This window comes from Mustela erminea, chromosome 17 (genome assembly GCF_009829155.1).
Source record: "Mustela erminea isolate mMusErm1 chromosome 17, mMusErm1.Pri, whole genome shotgun sequence".
In the NCBI taxonomy this organism is placed as follows: Eukaryota; Metazoa; Chordata; class Mammalia; order Carnivora; family Mustelidae; genus Mustela; species Mustela erminea.
In genome coordinates, this window is record NC_045630.1 from 1,353,372 (window position 1) to 1,379,412 (window position 26,041).

Below are 26,041 nucleotides of genomic sequence, written 5' to 3' on the forward strand. Positions count from 1 at the left end.
GGCACACCTCGCTTTACTGGGCTTTGCTCTATCGTGCTGTGCAGGTCCTGGGTATTTTCACAACCTGGAGGTTTCCGGCACCGCTGTATCAAACAAGTCTACCAAAGCCATTTTTCCAACAGCATTTGCTCACTTTGTGTCTCTGTGTCAACGTTTTGATACATTCTCTCAATATTTCAGCTTCTCCGTTGCTATAATATTTATTATGGTGATGTACCATAAGCGATCTTTGACGTTGCTACTGTAATTGTTCTGGGACCCCATAAGCCACGCCCGTATCAGACAGGAAACTGAATAAATGTCTGTGCTAACTGGCTGTTCCCCTGTCTGTCCCTCTCCTTGGAGCTTCCCACTCCATGAGACACAACAATACTGAACTAAAGCCCGTTAATAACCCTACAGTAGTCTCGAGCTGTTCAAGTAAATAGAAGAGTCACAGCTCTCACTTTAAATCAAAAGGCAGGACTGATTAAGCTCAGTGAGGAAGGTATGTCCAAGACTAAGACAGGCCACAAACAGCCTCTTGTGCCAAACAGGTAGCCAAGTTGGGAACACAAAGGAAAAGTTCTTGAAAGAAATGAGAAGTGCTACCCCAGTGAACACGTGAACGGATAAGAAAGAGGATTCTCAGGGACGCCTGGGTGGCTCAGTGGGTTAAGCAGCTGCCTTCAGCTCAGGTCATGATCCCAGCGTCCTGGGATCGAGTCCCACATCGGGCTCCTTGCTTGGCAGGGAGCTTGCTTCTCCCTCTGCCTCCGCCTGTCACTCTGTCTCCTGTGCTCGCTCTCGCTCCTCTCTCTCTGACAAATAAATAAATAAAATCTTTAAAAAAAAAAAAAAGGAAGAGGATTCTCAGATGATGGATGAAAGACTCTGAGACCGCCTCACTGCTGATATAGAGCAGCTTTTAGTGATCTGGACAGAAGATCAAACAGCCACAGTATTCCCTTAAGACAAAGCCTCATCCAGAGCACGACCCTAACTCCCCTCAATTCAACGAAGGCTCAGAGAGGGGAGGAAACTGTAAAAAACAAGCAGACAAACAAAAAAAAATGTCTGACATCGGCAGAGGTTGCTTCATGTGGTTCAAGGAAGAGCCGTCTCCCTGATATGCAGAGCCAGGGCAAGCAGAGAGCCGGGAGGCAGAACCACGACTCGGCCTCTAGTGATGCAGCTGTGGTAAGTACTGAAGGTCGTTACGCTAAAGGACCCATCTCCAGTGTAAATGAAACAGCCTTTTATTGGAAGATGCCATCTAGGACTTTCACAGACAGAAGTCGATAATCAAGGCTTCAAAGGACACACCGACTCTCTTATTAGGGGCTAACGGCACTGGTGACTTGAAGTTGAAGCCAATGTTCATTTACTGTCCCCAAATCATAGGACCCCTAAGAATTGTGCCAGATCTACTCAACCTGTGCCCTCAGAATGGAGCAGAGCCTGGACGGCCACACAGCTGCTCACAGCACAGTTTGCCGATGTTTTAAGCCCGTTAAGACCTACTGTTCAGGGGGAAAAAAAAAAAAAAAAGATTCCTTTCAAAACATTAGTGCTCAGTGACAATGCACCAGTCAGCCAAGAGCTCTGACGGAGACGGACAGCAAGGTCAGTGCCGTTCTCATGCCCGCCAACCCGGCTGCAGCCCCCGGATAAGGCAGTCATTTCGACTTTCAACTCTTATGAGGAAATACATGGCACAAGGCTGTGGCTGCCACAGATAGGATGGATCTGGGCAAAGTTAACTGAAAAACCTCCAGAAAGGATTCGCCATTCCAGATGCCACTGAGAACACTCGGAATCTGTGGGAAGAGGTCGAAACAGCAACATTAACAGGAGTTTGGGAGAAGTTGATCTCAACCCGCATGGATGACTTTGAGGGATTCAAGACTTCAGCGGAGGAAGTAACGGCGGATGGGGTGGACACAGCCACAGAACCAGCGGGGACGTGCAGCCTGGAGATGAGACAGGACTGCCGCCGTCTCAGGGTCAAACTTGAATGGATGAGGAGTTGCTTCTTGTGGATGAGCCAAGAAAGCGTTTGAGTTGGACTCTACTCCTGGTGAAGATGCTGAGAAGGTTGTTGAAAGGAAGGACAGAGAATATTATCTAAATTGAGCTGACCAAGCCTAGGCAGGGTTTGAGAAGACAGACTCCAATTCTGAAGAACTTCTTCTGCGGATGAAATGGCATCAAATGGTATCACATGCCTCAGAGAACTCATTCATGAAAAAAAGAGTCCAGTAATGTGGCAAACTTCATTGTCCTATTTTAAGAAGTTACCAAATCGACCTCAACCTTCAGTAACCATCACCCAGACCAGTCAGCAGCCCTCCACATGGAGGCCAGAACCCCCTCCAGGAGAAGAGCACGACCCGCTGGAAGACCCGTGGACCGTTAACAACTAAGTACTTTAAAATCCAGGCATGCGCATTTTTAGACATAAGGCTGTTGCACACCTGACAGACTCCAGAATACAGTGTAAACATAACTTTATGTGCACCAGAAAACCAAAATGTTCATCTGACTTGCTTTATGGTGGGGGTCCAGAACCGAACTCGCAGTATCTCCATCGTATGCCTGCGCCAACCCATGCATTTCTTGGAACGACCCTCGGAAATAAGAACTGTCATCCCCACCTCACAGACGAGAGAACTGAGGCACAGCAGTTTAAGGTACCTGCTGAAACAGCCGGGACCCAGCGAAACTGGAATTCAAACCCAGACTGCCTGGCTCCGGAGGTCCTTGCTCTACTGAGAACACCGAGCCCAGCGTCTGGCACAAAATAAGTGCTAATTATTATCGTAATCCCTACTTTTACTATATTTATTTAAGGAAAACGTATTTAGCACTGAGGACTGGGGAATTAAGCAATGAACAAAGCATGCAAGGTCGCCGTTCGTGCCGAGTGCAGGTTCGCAGGGGAGAAGGATCACGTTTCAAGAACTGTACTTTCTCTAGCAGAAATGGATTTCTTAAAGCAAAAGAATGTTCCTAAATATTTCAGGCCACTAGGTCCTTAAGACTTCTCATTGCAGGACTGGAGCACGCGCCTCCACTAGTCCCACTGTCTGCTGGCTTCAACTCTGCTGCCCGGTTAACGTTCTGGAAAGTCACTTTACTGGATCACTGACCTACTCAGAAAACTTCAACGGCTTCCAGAGCTTACGGAGCCACTGTATGCCACAAACGCCAACCAACTCCCCTCCTCATTTTCAGCAGACGTTAGTATCCCATCACGGCATATTTTTAGCTGTTTAGTTGTGGTCTTAGAGTCTTATCAGCAAATCAAGAACTGTCACTTGAAACCTGTTTGCCATCCCGAGCCTGGTTTGCTTGATAGAAGTAGGACTTGGGACGTAGACTTAGGTTGAATTTCAGCTTTCTGTCCCTTATTTGTGCTGTGATGCCGGCCAAGTCATCTCAGGAGACTATTTCAGGAAAATTAAGTGCTGCCTTAAGTGTACAGTGGGGATAATAGGAGCTACCCCGCAGGGTTTGTGGACCGTGGAGGTAAACCACTTAGGACAGTGCCTGCTATATACTGCTTAGTAAACTGCAGTCACTATTTTTTTTTTAAGATTTTATTTATTTATTTGACAGGGAAAGAGACACAGTGGGAAAGAGAACACAGGCAGAGGGAGTGGGAGAGGGAGAAGCAGGCTTTCTGCCGAGCAGGGAACCTGATGCAGGACTCGATCCTAGGACCCTGGATCATGACCTGAGCCAAAGGCAGATGCTTAACCAACTGAGCCACCCAGATGCCCCTGCACTTACTATTTTTATCATCATTAATCTAATGCTCAATATTATCATCAAAAAGAAGGCTTCAGATGCTTTCATAATCCAGACCTAATTTACATTAATTTACATTTCCAAATTTATCTCCCATAGAGTACTAAAGGAACTCTCCACTTTAACTAGATTTGGGCAACTGGGAGATGTTCTCCCAAAACTAGCCTGCCATTTTCTGTTCCTCTCTGTATATAAAAATGTACCTTATCCTTCAAGGCCCTTGTCAAGAAATGCCATTTCATTAGTGAGATTCCTCTCATCCCTTGACCCAGCCATACTATTGTCCGCTAAGTGTTTCTGACACGTCATTATACACGCACTGTCCCACAACATTCTCTCTCTTTTTCAATTTATTTGACAGACAGAGATCACAAGTAGGCAGAGAGGCAGGCAGAGAGAGGGGGGGAAGCAGGCTCCCTGCTGAGCAGAGAGCCCGATGCGGGGCTCGATCCCAGGACCCTGAGATCATGACCTGAGCTGAAGGCAGAGGCTTAACCCACTGAGCCACCCAGGCGCCCCTGCAACATTCTCTGATGCTAGTGTTGGATTTCTATTACAGTTCGACTTTAAACACAAATTTATCTTGTTTTCTCAGCTAAACATTCAATTCCTCAAAGGCTGGGACTATGTAACACCTGTGTCCTCAAAACAACACCTAGCAAATGGCTGTGCCTTCTTATTAGCAAATGAATGAAACAGAAATAAAATGTATACATGTATATTTCAATAACTTAAAAATCGGTCATAAGATTAAAGAGACAAAAATGATTTTAAACTCTTCATGTTATATTGAACCCAATGTTACAGAAAAATCTCTGGCTTCCTATTTGGAATTAGAATATTCTACCTTTATTTGTCATTACTCATAGTTAAATAAAGAGTTATTTACATTCATAACAATGTATCACCTTTGAGCCTCAGTGCTATAAGTAGTAGATTCTACTTCTCCACATAATTAGAAAAGAATCTTTATTCTCTGAATTGTGTGTTTTTTAAAATTTGTACAATTTTCTCTAATAGGGACAAAGTCATCTCTCAAAACTAAGGAAGTCTCAGACAGTTTATATTTCTCTTTGACCCAAGAAACATGATGGTGTTTTCCGTATTAGGTTTCCGTAATTAAGAATGCAAAGACTAGGGACGCCTGGGTGGCTCAGTTGGTTAAGCATCTGCCTTCGGCTCAGGTCATGATCCCAGCGTCCTGGGATCGAGTCCCACATCGGGCTCCTTGCTCAGCGGGGAGCCTGCTTCTCCCTCTGCCTGCCATTCTGTCTGCCTGTGCTCGCTCTCTCCCCCTCTCTCTCTCTCTGATAAATACATAAAAAATTAAAAAAAAAAAAAAAAAAGAATGCAAAGACTCCATAGTTGCATGTAACTTAGCCCAAAGGCTTCTGCCCACCATTGCCCTGGTGCTCCCGGTCCAGAGTGACGTTTTACTATTCTCCGACAAAGTGGGAAAGATAGGGACAGTAAAGCAGTGGTGAAGCACGAGCTAGGCAGTGTGGTCCCTCTCGGGGAGAGGACAATATATTCTCACTGACGTTGTTTGGAACTGCTGTGCATAGTGAAAATAAAAATCACACAAAGTTTTAGCAGGTTCTATTATTGCTTTAAAATTACCCACAAAATGCAAACAAGTGTACCTGTAGCAAACTGCCTCCACTCTCATGCCCTTGGCATGGCAGAGAAACAAAGTGAGTTTTGTGTAAAGACAAGTTTACCCCATTGAAAAGACAGTCCATTATTCTATATTAAATGACACTGGAAATTAGATGTCATTTCAAAGCAAAAGGATGGTGATGATGAGAAACAATTTTTTTTAATGTTCGCATTTGGCAACTTTTTTAGAAGTTGATTTTTATATGCATCCCCAGCATGGAGTTGCTGCTATTCATTGCTTGGTTTTTGGAAAGGTTCCGAGTCTATGAAATCCTAAATCTGAGAATAATTAGCCAAGAGAACAAGCAATTCAACGAATAGTGTGAGTGCGCAGTGGCTCTCGGCTTAAGGCAGGGGTTCTCCGAGTGTGGTACTCTGGCCCAGTAGTGTGAGTGTTCACTGGGAAGTTGTCAGAAACGCAGATTAGATCCACTGAACCGGAAACTCTGGGGTAGAGCAATCTGTGGGCTTGCAAGGCCCTCTAAGGGATCCTGCCCCTGCTGAAGTCCGAGAACCACTGCGAGGAAACAGGCAGGGAGTATGAGACAGAGCTGAGAAAAAATACCTGGAGATTCTTAAACATCCCATTAACATTCTTTTTAATCCAGTGATGTTGAATCTAGTTATTTTATATGGATTTTACATACATATTAATTAAGCAATCTTCCCCAAATAAAACTGATCTATTGACTAATGTCTATAGGAACGATTTCACACATGCCTACTTAAAGCGGGATCAATCAGGGAAAGGAGGATCTGGGGCTTACCTCACGCCCCCCCATGTACCAAGGTAACAGCCACACCTATGCAAGTAACTGAACATGACCCGAAGACGGGCAGGACAGACCTTCCACATTAGCCACAGAGAGGAAGCCACGAGGAAGCCATGGGGGTGAGGGGTGGACACAAGGCTGGGAACCAAAGCCCTGACAAGACCAGCCACAGAGGCGGAGAGGCCCACATGCGGAGCGGAGCCGAGTGGACCCGCCCCACACATGGAGCGGAGCAGACCCTCCCCACGCACCCAGGCACTAGGTGCTGGTGTTGGTAAGGTGAGTCTCTACAACGCCTGGTTTTCAGTGGGGCTTAACTTTGTGAATTCTGAAAATTATCAGGGCTTAATTCAGAATTTTAAAACTTGGTGGGCTGAATTCTGGGACAGCTGAAGAGCAATGAGAAACTGAGTCCCTCCTCTTAGAGAACCGGAATGACAAATAATCCAGCCTAAGACACGACACAGAAGCAGGTGAAAAGCACCTGGCATGTGTATGAAGTTACTGACTAATCCTGGAACATGTGCCAGAGGGGCGGGGGCCTTCAGGAGGTTTATCCCGGGACAAAAGAGCAGGCAGGCCCATTTCTCTTCCGCTCCCCAGTCTAGGTAGCTGGACACTTGTGGCAGGCGGCACGATCACTCTCCAGCCACCCTGTTCGCACAGTGTACCTGCTTCCATGTCCCCCTGCGGATCCACCCCATCCAACCCGCCCCCCTCAACAGGCAGCCCTCCGAAGCAGCTCCTGCCCCGCCATACCCTAAAGGCTGCCCTGGCAGGGATCAGAGCCCCTGCAAAGTAACTCCTGCCCTGGGGAGGGGCAGAGAGAACACCACTCACAGTTCCAGCAGGCCTCATAGCGGCCTGCACAGGGAGCGAGCCCTTCCCTTTGGCACCCCCGGAAATGTGGCAGAGAGCCTAACTGTGGATAGCCAGGCTGACTACTGGCCCTATCCGCCAACTAGAGACTTAGTTGGCTACACAGAGCGCAAGCCTTGCCCTCTGGTGTGCCCACAGTTGTGGCAGCGAGGTTAAATGGAGACAGAGTTCACCAATGAGACCACAGCAGCATCAGGCCTGTCAACAGCCCGGGACCAAACCCTGCCAGGATGCCCGCAATAGACAAAGTAGGTCATTGCAGCTGGCTGGGCTGAAGGCAGTCACAGCTCAGCCACAACAGTAGGGCACATGCAGCCGACAGGGGAGACACCCCTGGAGCACCTAGTTCTGGTGACCAGGACGCACTATGCTAGAAGGCACCATAAGACCTATTTTACACTACGACACTAGTTTTAAGACCAGGAGATATAGCTGACCTATCTAATATGGAGAAACAAGAGACACAATGAGAAGACAGAGGAATGTATCCCAAAGGAAAGAACACAACAAAATCGCAGTAAAAGAGCTAAATGAAAGGGATAGGCAACATGTCCAATAAAAGAATTCAAAGTCATGGTCATAAAGATACTCATTGGACTAGAGAAAGCAGTGGATGAACTCAGTAAGAACTTCAACAAAGACACAGAAATATAAAAAAGAGCCAGTCAGAGCTGAGGAACTGAATAATTGGAAGTAAAAATAAACTAGAATACTGCCTAGAGCAATCTATACTTTTAATGCTATTCCGATCAAAATTCCACCAGTATTCTTCAAAGAGCTGGAGCAAATAATCCTAAAATTTATATGGAACCAGAAGAGACCCCGAATCTCTAAGGAAATGTTGAAAAACAAAAATAAAACAGGGGGGCATCACGTTACCTGATTTCAAGCTTTACTGCAAAGCTGTGATCACCAAGACAGCATGGTACTGGCATAAAAACAGACACATAGACCAGTGGAACAGAGGAGAGAGCCCAGATATGGACCCTCAACTCTATGGTCAAATAATCTTTGACAAAACAGGAAAAAATATACAGTGGAAAAAAGACAGTCTCTTCAATAAATCGTGCTGGGAAAACCGGACAGCTATATGTAGAAGAATGAAACTCGACCATTCTCTTACACCGTACACAAAGATAAACTCAAAATGGGTAAAAGACCTCAACGTGAGACAGGAATCGATCAGAGTCCTAGAGGAGAACATGGGCAGTAATCTCTTCGATATCAGCCACAGCAACTTCTTTCAAGATATGTCTCCAAAGGCAAAGGAAACAAAAGCGAAGATGAACTTTTGGGACTTCATCAACATCAAAAGCTTCTGCACAGCCAAGGAAACAGTCAAGAAAACAAAGAGGCAACCCACGGAATGGGAGAAGATATTTGCAAATGACAGTACAGGCAAAAGGTTGATATCCAGGATCTATAATGAACTCCTCAAACTCATCACACACAAAACAGACAATCATATCAAAAAATGGGCAGAAGATATGAACAGACACTTCTCCAATGAAGAAATACAAATGGCTATCAGACACATGAAAAAATGTTCATCATCACTAGCCATCAGGGAGATTCAAATTAAAACCACATTGAGATACCACCTTACACCAGTTAGAATGGCCAAAATTAGCAAGACAGGAAACAACATGTGTTGAAGGGGATGTGGAGAAAGGGGAACCCTCTTCCACTGTTGGTGGGAATGCAAGTTGGTGCAGCCTCTTTGGAGAACAGTGTGGAGATTCCTCAAGAAATTAAAAACAGAACTTCCCTATGACCCTGCCATTGCACTCCTGGGTATTTACCCCAAAGATACAGATGTAGTGAAAAGAAGGGCCATCTGTACCCCAGTGTTTATAGCAGCAATGGCCACGGTCGCCAAACTGTGGAAAGAACCAAGATGCCCTTCAACGGATGAATGGATAAGGAAGATGTGGTCCATATACACTATGGAGTATTATGCCTCCATCAGAAAGGACGAATACCCAACTTTTGTAGCAACATGGACGGGACTGGAAGAGATTCTGCTGAGTGAAATAAGTCAAGCAGAGAGAGTCAATTATCATATGGTTTCACTTATTTGTGGAGCATAACAAATAGCATGGAGGACAAGGGGAGATGGAGAGGAGAAGGGAGTTGAGGGAAATTGGAAGGGGAGGTGAACCATGAGAGACTATGGACTCTGAAAAACAATGAGGGTTTTGAAGGGGCGGGTGGTGGGAGGTTGGGGTACTAGGCGGTGCGTATTAGAGAGGACACGGATTGCATGGAGCACTGGGTGTGGTGCAAAAACAATGAATACTGTTACATTGAAAATAAATTTAAAAAATTAAAAAAATAATAAACTAAAAGGAATCAATGCAGATTAGAGACTGCAGACCAGACCAGTGATCTGGGAGACAGGAAGATAGAAAGCAACTGAGTTGAGCAGGAAAAAAAAAAAGAGAGAGAGAGAGAGAATATTAAAAAATGAGAATAGGTTAAGGGAACTCAGTGACATCATTAAGTGTAATAAAATTCACATTATAGGGATACCAGAAGGAGAAGAGAGAGAGAATGGGGCAGAAAACTTATGTGAAGAAGTAATAGCTGAAAACTCCTCTTCTCTGGGGAAGAAAACAGACATCCAAGTCGAAGAGGCACAAAGAGCCCTAACAAGATGAACCCAAGGAGGACCAGACCAAGGCATGTAATAATTAAAATGCTAAAAGTAGTGACAAGAGAAAAATAAACAGTTACTTGCAAGGGAAACCCCATAAGGCTTTCAGCTGATTTTAAGCAGAAACTTTGCGTGTCAGCAGAGGGTGGTGTGATATATTCAAAGCATTGGGAAAACAAAACAAAACAAAACAAAACAAAACCAACAAGAACACTCTATCCAGCAAGATGATCATTAAGAACAGAAGGAGAGAGGGGCACCTGGGTGGCTCAGTCAGTTAAGTGTCTGACTCTTGATTCTGGCTCAGGTCATGATCTCAAGGTGGTAAGACAGAAACCTGTGTCAGGCTCCATGCTCAGCATGGAGTCTGCTTGAGAATCTCTCTCCCTCTGCCCCTCCCCCTACATGTGCATTCTCTCTTTCACTCTAAAATAATAAATAAATCTTTAAAAGAATTTTTAAAAAAAGAATAGGAAAGATAAATTTCCCAGATGAACAAAAGTTTACAAAGTTCATCTACACTAAACCAGACTTACACAAGTGTTAAAGGAATTCTTTTTTTAAAGGTTTTATTTATTTATGTGACAGAGACACAGCAAGAGAAGGAACACAAGCAGGGCGAGTGGGAGAGGGAGAAGCAGGCTTCCTGCCAAGCAGGGAGCCCCGTGTGGGGCTTGATCCCAGGACCCTGGGATCATGACCTGAGCCGAAGGCAGATGCTTAATAACTGAGCCACCCAGGAGCCCCAGGAATTCTTTAAGTAAAAACAAACAGCCATCACCAGAAGTAAGAATATTATGAAAAAAAATTTCACAGGTAAGCAAACATATAGTAAAGTTACAGATTAACAACCACTTACAAAGCCAATATGAAAGTTAAAACACAAAAGCAGTAAAATCAATTTTATCTATAAAAATTAGGAAAGAGATACACAAAACAAAAGGTTGTAAAATATAACATTATATACATAAAATGGGGAGGGGAGGTAACAATTTAGTGTTTTCAGGATGTGTCTGAACTCAATGTAAAAAGAAAGGAATCCAAGCTTAACACTAAAGGATGCCACCAAACCACAAGGGAGAGAGCAAAAGAAGGAGAGATAAAAACAGCAGAACCGCAAACAACAATAAGAAACGAAACAACCAAAACCCAGAACACGATATAACGGCAGTAAGTACAAAGCTACCAGCAATTGCTTTAAGTAGAAATAGACTCACTGCTCCAAATGAAAGAGAGAATGACTGAAGGGATTGGGGAAAAAAAAAAAAAAAGAACCAAAAAATGTGCTGCCCACAAGAGACTCATTTCAGACCTAAAGACACACACAGAGGCCAAACGTGAAGGGATGGAAAACATACGGCGTAGATGGAAACAAAAAGTATATAAGCAATAGTTCCGCCAGAGTCAACGTATATCAGATATAAGCGATACTTCTGTCGAAGTAGACTGTGAACCAGAAACTACAGCAGAGACAGAGAGCAGCCCCACAAGGTAACTCTAAAGGGAGCGACCCGACAACAGAATGGAACAATGTGAACATCTATGTAGCCAACAGACGAGCACCTAAGTACACGAAGCAAACATTAACAGACAAAAAGGGAGAACTTGATAGTAATACAGTAAGAGCGGGGAACTTTAACATCCCACTTACATCAATGGATATATCGCCCAGACAGAAAATAACAAGGAAACAGTGGCTTTGAGCAACACATTAGAGCACAGGGACCTATACACAGATACAGAACATTCCACCCAAAAACAGAATATACATGTTTTTCAAGTGCACATGGCACATTTCCCAAGACAGATCACATGTTAGGCCACAGAATAAGTCTCAACAAATACAAGACTGAAACAATATCAAGCATCTTTTCCAACCACAACAGTAGAAACTAGTAATCAATTACAAGAAAAAGATGCGGAAAGAACAGACACATAGAAGCTGAACAACATGTTATTAATCAATTAACGGGTTAACCAAGAAATCAAAAGGAATAAAATAATACCTGGAGACAAATGAAAACATAAACACAAGGGTTCAAAACCTTCGATGAAGCAAAAGTGATTCTAGGAGGGAGATTTATAGGGATCCAGGTCTATGTTGAGAAAAATAAAAATCTCATATGAACAACATAACTCCACACCAAAGGAGCCAGGGAAAACAAGCCCAAAGCTAGCTGAAAGAAGCACATCATAAAGATTAGAGCAGAATAAATGAAATAGAGGCTACGAGACAATAGGAAGGACCGATGAAACCAAGAGCTGCTCTTTAAACAGATAAATAAAATCGACAAACCGGTAGCCAGACTATCAAGAAAAAAAGAAACACAAATAAATAAAATCAGCAATGAAGGAGGAGAAATAACAACAGGCACCACCGAAATGCAAACATTCGTAAGCGAATAGCACGAAAAGTCACCTGCCAACAAACTGGACAGCCTAGGAAAAATGGATACATTCTTAGAAACATATAATCTTCCAGATCTGAATCAGGAAGAAATAGAAACTTTGAACAGACCAATTACTAGCAATTAAATCAGTAATTAAAAATCGCCCAACAAAATCCAGGACCCACAGGGCCTTACAGATGAATTCCAGCAAACATTTAAAGCAGAGTTAATACCTATTCTCAAACTATTCCAAAAATAGGGGGAAGAAAGATTTCAAATTTATTGTATGAGGCCAGCATTAATTACCCTGACACCAAACCAGATAAAGACATTGCAAAAAAAAAAAAAAAAATTAGAGCCAATATCCCTGATGAACATAGGTGTAAGAATCCTCAGAAAAATATGAGCACACTGAATCTAGCAGTACACTAAAAATATCATTTCCCACAATCAAGTGGGACTTATTCCCAATATGCAAGGATAGATCAATATTCATAAATCAGTGTGATACATCCCTTTCATAAGAGAAATGATAAAAAGCATGTGATCATATATTAAGTGCAGAAAAAACATCTCACAAAATACAACATCCATTCATGATAAAAACTAAACAAAGTGGGTTTAAAGGGAACATGCCTCAACATAAACCCACAGCTAATATTACTCAACGGTAAAAAACTTAAAGCTTTTCCTTTTAAGGAGGTCCACTCTCACCACTTCTATTCAACAATGTACTAGAAATCCTACATGCAGCAATTAAGACAATAAAAAGAAATAAACAATTGGTAAGAGAGAAGTAACACTCACTGTTTTCAGATAACATGTTACTATACATAGAAAATCTGAAATACTCTACCAGAACACTATCAGGTCTGATAAATGAATTCCGTAAAGTTACATGATAGAAAGTTAATATATAGGAATCTGTGGTTTCTAACTAGTAACAAAATAGGAATAAGAGAAACGAAGAGTACAATACCATTTAAATTTGCACAAAAAATAATAAAATATCTAGGAATAAACTTAATCAAGGAGGAGAAAGACTGGTACCCTGAAAACTATAAAATATTGAAAATATTAAAACTGAAGATGACACAACAAATAGAAAGATATACCATGTTCATGGACTGAAAGAATTAATATCATTAAAATACCCATACTACCCAAAGCAATGTACAGATTCAATACAATCCCTATCAAAATACCCACAACGTTCTTCACAGAATTAAAACAAGTAATCCTAAAATCTGTATGGAAACACAAAATACCTTGAATAGCCAAAGCAATTTTGAGAATGAGGGTCAAAGCTGGAGTTCTCATAAGCACAGATTTCAAGACTAGTATACTAAAGAGCCAGAGCAATCAAAGCAGTATGCTACTGGCACAAAAGTAGACACAGAGATCAAGAGAACAGGTAGGGAGCCTAGAAATAAACCCATGTTCATGTGCTCAATTAATCTATCATGGAAGAGACAAGAATAAACAATGGGGAAAAGGCAGTCTTTTTAGCAAACGGGGTTTAGAAAACAGGACAGCTATTTGCAAAACTGGGCCACCTTCTTCCAACACAAAGAAAAATAAACTCAAATGGGGTGCGCCTGGGTGGCTCAGTGGGTAAAGCCTCTGCCTTCAGCGCAGGTCATGATCCCAGGGTCCTGGGATCGAGCCCCACATCGGGCTCTCTGCTCAGCGGGGAGCCTGCTTCCTCCTCTCTCTCTGCCTGCCTCTCTGCCTACTTGTGATCTCTGTCTCTGTCAAATAAATAAATAAAATTAAAAAAAAAAAAAGAAAAATAAACTCAAATGGATTAGACTACGTGTGAGATGTGAAACCATAAAAATCCTAGAAAAGAACAGAGGCAGTGATTTTGCTGACACTGGACATAGCAACATTTGTTTTTTAATAGATATGTCTCCTCAGGCAAGGGAAACAAATGCAAAAGTAAACTACTGGGATTATATCAAAATAAAACACTTCTACACAAGGGCGCCTGGGTGGCTCAGTGGGTTGAAGCCTCTGCCTTCGGCTCAGGTCATGGTCCTAGGGTCCTGGGATCAAGCCCTACATCGGGCTCTCTGCTCAGCAGGGAGCCTGCTTTCTCCTCTCTGCTGGCCTCTCTGCCTACTTGTGACCTCTCTCTGTCAAATAAATAAATAAAAGCTTAAAACAAAAACACTTCTGCACAGCCAACGAAACCATCAACAAAACAAAAAGATAACCTACTGAACGGAAGAAGGCATTTGCTATGATATATCCAATAAAGGGGTTCATACCCACAATATATAAACAACTTCTACAAGTCAACAGCAAAAAACCCACAAACAATCTGATTAAAACAGGCAAAGGACCTGAAGAGACATTTTTCCAAAGAAGACATCCACATGGCCAACGGACACATAAAAAGGTGCTCGACATCACTGATCACCAGGGAAATACAAATCAAAACCACAGTGAGATCTCACACCTGTCGGAATGGCGAGTGTCGAAAAGACGAGAAAGAACGGGTATTGGCGAGGATGTGGGAAAACGGGAAATTCCCACGCTGCTGGTGGGAACGCAAATCGGCGCAGCTACTGTGGAAAACGGTATGGAGGTTCCTCAAAAAATTAAAAACAGAAATACCATATGATCCAGTAGTTCCTCCACTGAGCATCTACCCAAAGGAAACAAAAACAGTAAATGGAAAAGATAGATGCGCCTGTGTTTACTGCAGCATTACTGGCAATAGATATCAAAGAACTCAAGTGTCCATCGATAGACAAACGGAGAAAGAAGAGGCAGCATCTTTCAACAGTGACCTGCTACAGTGCCACAGAAAAGCACGAGATCATGGCACTTGCAACAACGTGCACGGACCCAGAGGCATAATGCTAGTGAACTAAGACAAAGAAAGACAAATACCACGTGATTTCACTTACATGTGGAATCTAAAAAAACAAAACACACAAACAAAAACCAAACACTCTTAAATCAGACAACAGACTGGTGGTTGCGAGAAGGTTGTGGGTTTGAGAAAGGACAAAAAACTGGGGAATTCAGAGGTATAAACCTCCAGCTATAAAATAAGTCACGGAGATGAAACGTACAGCACAGGGACGATAGTCAATGACACCGTGATAAGGTCGTTTGGTGACAGATGGTAGCAGCTCCACGTGGTGAGCATGGAGTAATGTATGCGTACACACGGATCTAGTAAGACATTATAAGGTAACTGCACTTCAATAAAAAAATAAAGTGGCATCAATCACACTAAATACTTAAGTCCATAAGGCTTGTCACCTTCTAGATTGAAGATAACCAACCCGAAGAAAGCTGGAGCCGGGGCTGTATCTGAGAACGGGGGACCTACGGGCCTGAAAACTCCCTGCATGGAATGCGACAGTGACGGCCATGACAGTGACCACCTGGATATTACAGCACCAGTGGATGGAGACACTTCTGTGAAGTGAAGTTACTATGACTATTGGGAGTAAGTTTTTCTAAGACTTTATAAGTAGAGATCCATTACTGCTGTGAACGGAAAACTAAATTCCTACGTATGCTAAACAAGAGACATAGAAGGGTCCCTTTCTTAGGCAATGTGTGGACCACCTGGGGTAAAGTAATCAAAGTACTCCAGCAGGAGGGGCTCTCCACGGGACACGGAGGCAGAAACCGGAAACTGCTCCTTAGTCCAAGATTCCTTTATCTGAGAAAATATCAATTCTTCACTACTAACTGGGCCATAAAGAATTAGAATTTGATGGCCTAACACTAATTATATTTTCAGGATATTTTTAAGGTTAATGGAGAGACTCTCAAACTACTACCTTTGAGAGGACAAAAGCTGTGCAAACCATCAGCTTTCTGCACACACAGAGCTCAGGTTTTAGCTGTGCATAGCCAGCAGGGACACAAGCAGTAGACTTTTCCGACAACTGGTAAATGGAGGAAGTAGGGGGATGTGGCACTAGAAAGTGGGGCGCACCTCATCAGGGTAGGACACCTCAGCTGTGTGGAAAAAGAGGGGACGGAAGCACGCCGTCCTCATTCATGAAATGCTCCCCCAATAACAGACACTGACTAACAGCCTGTGGGATGCTAGGCAGGGGCTAGAGATTCTAAAGTCTGAGAGATCCAGACCCTCAAGGCACTTACACAGTCAGCAGCGGGGAGAGATATGGCTCAGTCCCTCGCACACCCGTGCATCACATGTCCCTGTTAAGTGGTGAGTGCAAAGCTGAAGAACCTGACAAGGACTGTTCTCAGCATGAGAGACCAAGGCCTCTGTCCTTGTCAGCCCTGAAACACATTTTTTTTTTTAAAGATTTTATTTATTTATTTGACAGGCAGAGATCACAAGTAGGCAGAGAGAAGGTGGGGGAAGCAGGCTCCCCGCTGAGCAGAGAGCCTGATGTGGGGCTCGATCCCAGGACCCTGGGATCATGACCTGAGCTGAAGGCAGAGGCCTTAACCCACTGAGCCACCCAGGCGCCCCAGCCCTGAAACACATTAATACATGTGTGTGTCACACACACACACACACACACACACACACACAGCCAGGCCTCTAGTCATTCCCGGAGAGGGCGTATGGCAGCCTCAACACGGAGATGTCCAAGAAATCCAGGTGATCAACCAGGTCATGACTGGCTCTTTCCCAGGAGGCCACAGAGCCCCCCAGTCAGAGGCTGGCCTGCCTTGGAGGCATAGTAACACTTGGTGGCAGCTGAATCCATCGCGAGGGGCTACAGATCCCTTCAAATCCCAGAGGTTGCCGCTGTTTCCAATTCTAGGGCCTGGAAGCAAGATAACCTCTTGGCCGGCCCACTGACAGGGTCTAGGTTTCTTCAAAAGCAGAACCACAGCCAACTTTTCTCCAAAACATACAGCAGTTTCCAAATGCGAGTTTAATGGTCTATATCAGAATCGCCTGATCAATGTAGCTCCAAAAGCATGCGGGGGCCACAAGGCAACCCACTAAGACTGTTTGTGAGGATGAAATGGCAGAGCCTGGGTTCTGGAGGCTGTGGAGCTGCTCTACCAGGCTGACTGCCCAATTCAAACCGCTAACTATGGGGCAGGAAAGCAACTACTAACTGGTAACATCCCACCCACCAAGAGGGAGGCCGTGCTGGTCACCTATTTACCCTCATCTTTTTACTCTCCCATGGCTCTGGGGTCCCTCTTCCCTCCATCAGTCTCTCACTGTTCTTGCTTCCTCCAGCCCCTCAGTCTCAAAGTAAACTCCCTGAAACCTGAACTTCACCAGGCCTCCCAGCCTTAAATGAAACCTGGATATCCCTGAAGGCATCACGTCTTTGGAGCCATGGGTGAAGGGTCTCTAGCCAGGACGGTAGAAGTAGGAAGTGGACTCTGACCTCTGCCATCTGGCTAGATAATTCATTTCTCCTTGTTGCTGTCACATCACAGGTTCACTAACTCTACTTTCACTGAAAACTTTAGGCTTTAGGGGCACCTGGGTGGCTCAGTGGGTTAAGCCTCTGCCTTTGGCGTGGGTCATGATCTCAGGGTCCTGGGATGGAGCCCCACATCGGGCTCTCTGCTCAGCGGGGAGCCTGCTTCCCTCTCTCTTTCTGTTTGCCTCTGCCTACTTGTGATCTGTCAAATAAATAAATAAAATCTTAAAAACAAAAACAAAAAAAAACTTTAGGCTTTGGATCACCATTTTCCTCTCCACTCCCAGCCATGACCACAGGGACTTGAATTTCCTTCATCACTGAAGGCTCCACATCTCTGGTGGTTTCCATTCCATGCTGGTCCCCTCTTCCATGGCCACACCCTGAGCCTTACCATCCACGAGGAGCTCCTCCTCTGAAGTTCTGATCTGAGACGAGTCTAGGCTGACCACAACTCCCACCTCTGGTGTTCCAGGACCCTGTCCATAAGCCTCAGAAAGGCTTCCAGTTCCTCTGACTTTCTTTTATTCCAGCACCTCCTCCCACCGTATCTTCCATGATGCATGACTCGCGAACCTCCTCAGTGGTCTTGCTTCGTGCGCCCACCTGCCAAACCTTCACGCTGCTCCTTCCACGTGCATACGAGGAAAACAGTCAGTTCATGATACACATAGTATCTCAAATCAGCGGAGTCCTAAATATCACCCAGAAATCTGTATTTTGTGATCAGCTCTTTCTCCATGGCTGTTTCAAACCTTCTCCACTGTCCTTTATTCAAATTCCTGGTGGCAGATGTTTTGGAGCTTGGACTAGTAATAGGGTGTCCACGCTCCGTATCACGGAGAAGTCACTGAATATACACAGCACACGTGTTCTGTGTTGTACCAGGAGCCGGGGAATTTCCCACACATACTCTCACACATTAATACTTCTAAGCAGTGTGAACAATCACACTATGTAGGTTGCAGAAAAATTATACAGACGATCAGGTTAGGCTTTGCCATCGAATTTATGGAAGAACTCTGGTTTTCAAAATTTGGGTATCACAGACAACGACGGCAGCCTCCGTCACCTTCACTTGGAGAAGGGAGTTAATCTCGCCTCATTGCCACGGGCTGCCCTCCACATCCAACCAGTCTCGGAGGCTGTCAGTTCAGCCCCTAAATGTCTACTGAAGCTCAGTGCTTTGAGCTATTCCTACTATCACATCCGTTCAGGCTACCAGAATCTTGCCCTAAATTACCTGCACAGCCTTCTACCTGTCTCTCTCCCTCCAGACTGTCTCCCCTCATCCTCCCTAACCCCGTGATCTCTTCTCCTGCAGCCAGAGTGATCCCTGTGACACAGATATGACTGTGCTATTCCCCTGTGTAAAACATTTATTTGGATTCCTCTTGCCCTCTGGATAAAGTTCAGATGTCTCAACATTTTACAAGGCCCTTGATGACTTTCCTAGCCTTATCTCGTCATTATGCACCTCAAGGTCAGTCTCAGCCTTACCAAACTATTTTTATATCCCTTAGAGCAAGCTGTTTGCTCTTGTCTTTGAACAAGTTGTTCCCTCTTTGACGATGTACTAGTAAAAACCACAACTCTTCCTTTGAGATACAAACTAAAACTAAAGATAAATTATAAGAGTCAGTGTGTGCAGAGACCCATGCTAACCACGGCCAAGAAATCCAGGCCTATCCAATTAACTTACTCCTACACCTTGTTTACTTCTGGTTAATGCTTGATTAATTCTCTTCCAGAGTATACTAGAACAAGAATTAACACAGAAATAATTATATATCCAATTTTAGATTTGTTTTGCTTGACTATTTGTATCTACAACGAAATATTTTATAAATGTTTTAAGACACCTGTTTATTTATTTTAGTGAGAGAGAGCACGTGCAGGGGTGGGGAAGGGCAGAGGGAGAGGGTGAGAGCGAACCTCAAGGAGCTGAGTGTGGAGCCCTACACCGGGTTTCATGTCACAGCCCTGAGAATGACGACCCGAGCTGAAATCAAGAGTCTGATGCCCAACTCTGAGCCACACTGGTGCCCCTATTTTATAAACAGTAAACATTCTTTTTTTTGTAACCACAAAAGTGATATAACCAATTTACAGAACATTTGGGAAACCGAAACAGAGGGAAGATCCATATTTTCATGATCCTAAGAAACAAGGACGACGACTGCGGTCTCCTGCAAGGCGAGCTCCGTGAGCGCGGGGGCTGTGCGCACCCTGCTCGCTGCTGCGTCCCCAGCGCGGTTTTTAATGTTAAAAAGTGCAACTGGATGAATGAACGAATGATGTGTCATTTTGATGAGCAGAATTCAAAATTCAAACATATTTTCCATTGTCTACCTATTTAGCAACGGTGGGAACTTCAGTTTCTGCACACGTGAAGTGCTGGTTGTTCCGCGAAGATAATCAGAAAACGAGGGTCCTGGGCACCGTGAGCAGCGCAGCGGCTCTGGGGAAGGTGAGGGACGGAGAAAGCGGGACCGGGAAGGGCCGTGAGCGACGCGAGGGAGCAGCGGCCGGGAGCAGAGCGGGGACGGCGAGGACACCGCCAGCCGGCAGACCTCACACGGCAGCACGGACGACGGGGAGCCGACACACCGCTCTGCTGTAGCTCCACACGCTGTTCAGCAAAGTCAGCGTGTTGGTGTCTTGTTAGAAATGTGCACAGAAACCATCTAGGAAAACTTCTGGTGAGCAAAGGTTCAAACGGGCCAATTATATTAATCTCTGCCTGTTATTGTCAAAAGTACCAGGGCCCCAAAAGTCAAGGAAAATCGGAGGGAAGTTCTACATTGAAAGAAACTAAGCAGAGAACGAAATGCCATGAGGGATTCTGACCTGGATTCTTCTGCTACTAAAACACATCATGGAGACAAGGGGAGATATTTGAGTGGAGTTTAAATTTTTATGATGACAATGTATCCGTGTTCATTTCCCGATCTGGGTACTCATAATGTGGTTGTGTAGCAAAATGCCCCTTTATGTTAAAAAAATATATACACTGAAGTACTCAGAGATATGGGGCATTATGGTGGCAGCTTAATCCCAAATGTTCCTGAAATTTTTTTTACTCTACTTACAACTTTTCTATAAGTTTGAAGTTATTTCAAAAGAAAAATCATTAGAATCTCTAAGGATGGCTCTGGGCATTGGTATTTTAAACATGGTCTAGGAGATTTCTATATGCAACCAAGGCTGGACTCCATTGCTGAGGTCTCCACCGTCATTTAAAAAAAGGTTATATACTTTCGCACAGAGTGCGTGAACCATAATTTATCTCACGAAACCCTTCCCTCTTTTTCCTCAAAAATGATTAATGGAGGAGCTTTTATGTGCTGGGCAAGACAGTCTTATGGGGACATATATATGAGCAGAAGACAATGGGCGATAATAATAATAATTGCTATCTCTTGTTGCGCACTCACGCAGTGTTGGGCACCGTGCCCTCTGACAGGCCAGGCAGTCCATCGTATGGAAGGAGGAAACCTGGCTCAATGAAATGAGTAACTTGCCCCAGGAGCAGGGCTGTGTCAGCTCTTGGCTATGCTACTGTGTTAGAAGGAAGCAAAATGCTAGGCAAACACACATACGGAAGGAACTCTGATGCAGACCACAGGTATCAAAAAAGCCTTGTCAGAGGAGGGATCATCAGATATACCTTTGACATGCACGTTATTTCCGATTTAATTACCCTACATACTCCTTCAATGAACATCTGTGCAGATAACTTTCTATTTTGCAGTCCTGCGGCCATCTCCCCCTTTGGTTAGATTATAAGAAGCAGAATTCTGGAACAAATGGGAAAAACCCATGGCTTACATACCTGTTTCCATGTAGCTACCAATAGCAATATAAGGGTAAAGCTGTTTAACCGTAGCTTTACCAACAGCGGAGAGTGATACTTAAAAAATTCTTTGTCCTTCTAGTATCCAAAATCTTATCAAACTTATCAAAGAACAAATAATCCAGCCAAGAAATGGGCAGAAGACATGAACAGACATCTCAGCAAAGAAGACATCCAGATGGGCACAGACACATGAAAAAGTGCTCCATATCGCTAGGCATCGGGGAGATACAAACCAAAACCACAGTGAGGGGCACCTGGGTGGCTTAGTCGTTAAGCGTCTGCCTTCGGCTCAGGTCATGATCTCAGGGTCCTGGAATGGAGCCCGCATCGGGCTCCCTGCTCAGTGGGAAGCCTGCTTCTCCCTCTCCCACTCCCCCTGCTAGTGTTCCCTCGCTCACTGTGTCTCTCTCTGTCAAATAAATAAAATCTTTAAAAAAAAAAAAACCAGAAAACAAAAAACAAACAAACAAACAAAAAAAAAACCACAGTGAGACCCCACCTCACACCAGTCAGAATGGCTAAAATTAACAAGTCAGGAAATGACTGATGCTGGCGAGGATACGGAGAAAGGGGAACCCTCCTACACTGTTGGTGGGAATGCAAGCTGGTGCAGCCACTCTGGAAAACAGCATGGAGGTTCCTGAAAAAGTTGAAAACAGAGCTACCCTATGACCCAGCAGTTGCAATACTGGGTATTAGCCCTAAAGATAAAAACGTAGTGGTCCGAAGGAGCACGTGCACTCGAATGTTCATAGCAGCAATGTCCACAATAGCCAAACTATGGAAAGAGCCTAGATGTCCACCAACAGATGAATGGATAAAGAAGATGTGATACACACACACAAATACTATGCAGCCATCAAAAACACACAAAATCTTGCCATTTGCAACAACATGGATGGAACTAGAGGATATTACGCTAAGCAAAATAAGTCAATCAGAGAAAGACAATTATCATATGATCTCTCTGATATGAGGAATTTGAGAGGCAGGGCAGGGGGTTGTGGAGGGAATGGAAGGAACAAACCAAACGAGATGGGATCGGGAGGGAGACAAACCATAAGAGACTCTCAATCTCACGGAACAATTGAGGGTTGCTGCGGATGGTGGGTAGGGATAGGATGATTGGATTATGGACATTGGGGAGGGAATGTGCTATGGTGAGTGCTATGAAGTGTGTAAGCCTGATGACTCACAGACCTATACCCTTGGGGCAAATAATACATTTTTTGTTAATTTAAAACATAATTAAAAGAATTATTTGCCCGTAGTAAAAAAACTAGTACTTCTTTGATTACTAGTTTAGCTATACATTTTGCCATTAATGCTTTCTTATAGTTCAAATTTAAGATCTTTAGAGTTACTGCTAATCAGGGATATTACCAGTGAAATAACATCATAGAATGTCTCATACCACAGATGCTGTCATTTATTCCTACAATCACAAAAATGGGTATGTCACAATTAGGAGCATCCAAATACAGCAGATTCTATATTCGTGCTAAGATACTTGACCTCTGAACCTTACTGTGAGCTCAATGAGGATAGGAGATATGTCTCCTTTTGATTCTGAAATCCTATCACAATGTCAGCAAGTAATACATACTATAATCATTTGCTATGAGAATAAGTACCTAAAACAGAAGGTGACAAAGTATGAATTGAGACTGTACCTCCTAAGGTCTATGCATGACACAAATGAACTCAGTTCAGTAAACATCCCATGAGGAAGAGATACGGAGAAGCAAACTCTTCCCATTTCCCTGGCTCCTACGTATACAGAAAGCCTACAATCCCAGTGTGCCAATGAGAGTTCTGGTTTATGCCTTTTGTCCTAGCATCTTCTCTGATTGGAACTGCCTTTCAAAAAGGTCCTCGATTAGACAATACATGTTATGATCACCCTACATCAAAGATGCTTCCTTCATGAGTAGCCGCATAAAGTGCTTCCCTGATCAGAAAGCTTGTCTTTCCACATCACTCTGAATTTTACCTTGAAGACCTATGGACAAATAACTGCTCTGGCTTCTAAGTGCTTTTATGATACTTTACCATTTAAAGCCATGTAGCAATCCACAAATTGTTAATCCCAAAGGGAAGAACATCCCTCGGTTACATCAGAATTCTTTATTCTATTTTGCGGATAAAAGTGAGGCATGGAAAGAAAAAGTCGCTTATCCAAGGTCGTATCAATTATGAGTCTCCAGCCACATGAAAGGAGGCTGCTGAAGCCCCAACTTGCTAAACCACACAGTCATTAACTTACGATTAAATCTCCTGTGCAGTTAGGTTACAAAGATTTCAATCATTTAGTAAACGGCTTTGTAAACTATAGGTGGTAGTGATCCACTCCAAGTTGTACAAACACAATCAAGGGCATACCTTGATCATATTTTTCATGGACATAAATTTCTTTTTTTTTTTTTCTTAAAGATTTTATTTATTATTTGACAGATAGAGATCACAAGTAGGCCTAGAGGCAGGCAGAGAGAGAGGAGGAAGCAGGCTCCCTGCTGAGCAGAGAGCCCGATGCGGGGCTCGATCCCAGGACCCTGAGATCATGACCTGAGCTGAAGGCAGAGGCTTTAACCCACTGAGCCACCCAGGCGCCCCTGGACATAAATTTCTTGATTAACATTTTGGTCTCACTGAACAACAGTCTGTACTCAAACCTGCCCTACAGATCTGAAACTATCATAAGGTGAAGTGAATATTTATAAAACAGGTGAAAAATTTAAATACACATACTACTTTGGGTAATTAAAAAATGAAGTTTGTTACAATTTTATAGTTCACAAGTATGTCAAAATTCATAACAGAGTTCATAGTTTGGTAGGATGACACTCCCACATTATTGCTGGTTTACCACATTAACATCGTGGCTTACAGCAGAAAACCTCAATGGAGTTAACACACTCATTCTCCATAGCAACAAGATAAAAAACTGATGGGAATAAAGGCAATGCGCTGCGTCCCAGCCCCCGCGGAAAAGAGACGCTGTGCTTGCACAAAAGGCGAGGCGTCCACCAACACAGAAGGGAGGTCACCAGTACAGCCGCATCAGTCCCACACTCGTTCACAAACATACCGTCAGTCGGGCCCCATGTGCCTCCTGTGGGGATGGGGTAAAACACTGGCTGAACGCATGTGACGTTCACGAGAAGGAATACATTTAAGAGAATAAGCAAGGAAACCTTTCGAGGTATAAATAAAGTGCAATACTGGAAATAGCCTTTGCCGGCACAGGCTGACGGCATAAAACCGAAAGTCTGGAAACAGACAGACGTGGGTGAATACTTAGTAAATGAAAAGGAGCGATGAAAGCACGGAAGGGTTTAACGACGTCGTGACAGCCGCCTAGTCCACACCTGCCGAACTCCAGGTGCACTGAAGGTTTCCGTGTCAGAAAATGAAAGGAAAATATGGGTGAAGACCTTTCTACGTATGACTTCAAAGGCAGAAAAAAACCGATTGATAAATGTGACATAAAATAGACATAACACTCTCTAAGATACATAGACATACTGAGGATATCCATCATTTCTCTGTCATTTATGCCATAATCACTAATTTATCATGTGTCTTCATTTCAGTTCAGTTCCTTCTGACATACAAAAGTTAAAAAAAGCTGTAAAACTTAAAAAAGAAAACTTTTTTCTTTAAAGTTTTTTTTGCTTTTGGGCTAGAAATGACCTTTTAAAAACCAAACCAGACTGGGGTGCCTGGTGGCTCAGTCAGGTGAGTGTCCGACTCTTGATCTCAGCTCAGGTCTTGCTCTCAGGGACATGAGTTCAGGCCCTGTGCTGTGCTCTGTGCTGGGTGTGGAGCCTTATGCCAACATATTCGAGTTGCTTTGGAGATTAAAAGAATTACTTGATATAAAGCATTTATGTATCATGCTAGAACCCAGCATATAAAGAGTCAGTAAATGGTAACTTTTACTTTGAATGTTACTGCATATTGGACTTCTCAATTTTGTTGATGTATTTTTATGACTAGAAACTTCTGGTAATTAAAAATTTTAAAAACTTCTATTTTTAAAACAAATTTCACATTATTTAATGAGTGCTATAGCTTCTCATTTTTTGAATTATTTTTCAATGCATGCATTAAAACATTGGCCCATATATGCCAACATATGCCAATCACAGACATACCTTAATTCTCTGTGACTGGTATATGTGGCATTGTACAACCTGGTCATAGTTCCAGTCTGAAGTGCTCAGGTAGCCAGGTAATAGTATAATCCAAGAATATTAAAACGTTTCTTATGAACCAGAACTGCTGAGATGATGAGTTTGAAATATAAGCAGGATGTTTGCTCTTCTTTCTCTTACCTCTAAGAGGCCGTCCTCTGGTAGATCGGTACAGTGAACGGCATTCTGGATCTTAGTTTTACCAAAGATGGCTCGGAGGGTTCCAGGGCGTAAATGCCGGGCAATTTCCTGTTAAATACACATTCACATATAAAGTCAGTCATTCAGTGTCAATAAGGAAAACACCAGCTACATGAAGCTCTTGAATTATCTGCTTATGAAACACATGTATGCATTGATGGCACTGATTATTTCTGGAAATAGCATGAATGTATTAAAACTTTGAGCAATGAAACATTTCAGGTCACTCAGAAGGCT

The 26,041-nt window shown here is 43.5% G+C and overlaps 1 protein-coding gene across 4 annotated transcripts in view; it reads right to left on the reverse strand.

The window, feature by feature from the left end:
- NME7 (NME/NM23 family member 7) overlaps positions 1-26,041 on the reverse strand; it is a 265,751-nt gene that overhangs the window by 38,693 nt on the left and 201,017 nt on the right. For all 4 annotated transcript variants that reach the window (XM_032318639.1, XM_032318637.1, XM_032318638.1 and 1 more), the window contains one exon: positions 25,745-25,852. In XM_032318639.1, the coding sequence (XP_032174530.1) occupies positions 25,747-25,852 (106 nt within the window). In that variant the 3' untranslated portion in view covers positions 25,745-25,746. The remainder of the gene's footprint in view (positions 1-25,744; positions 25,853-26,041) is intronic.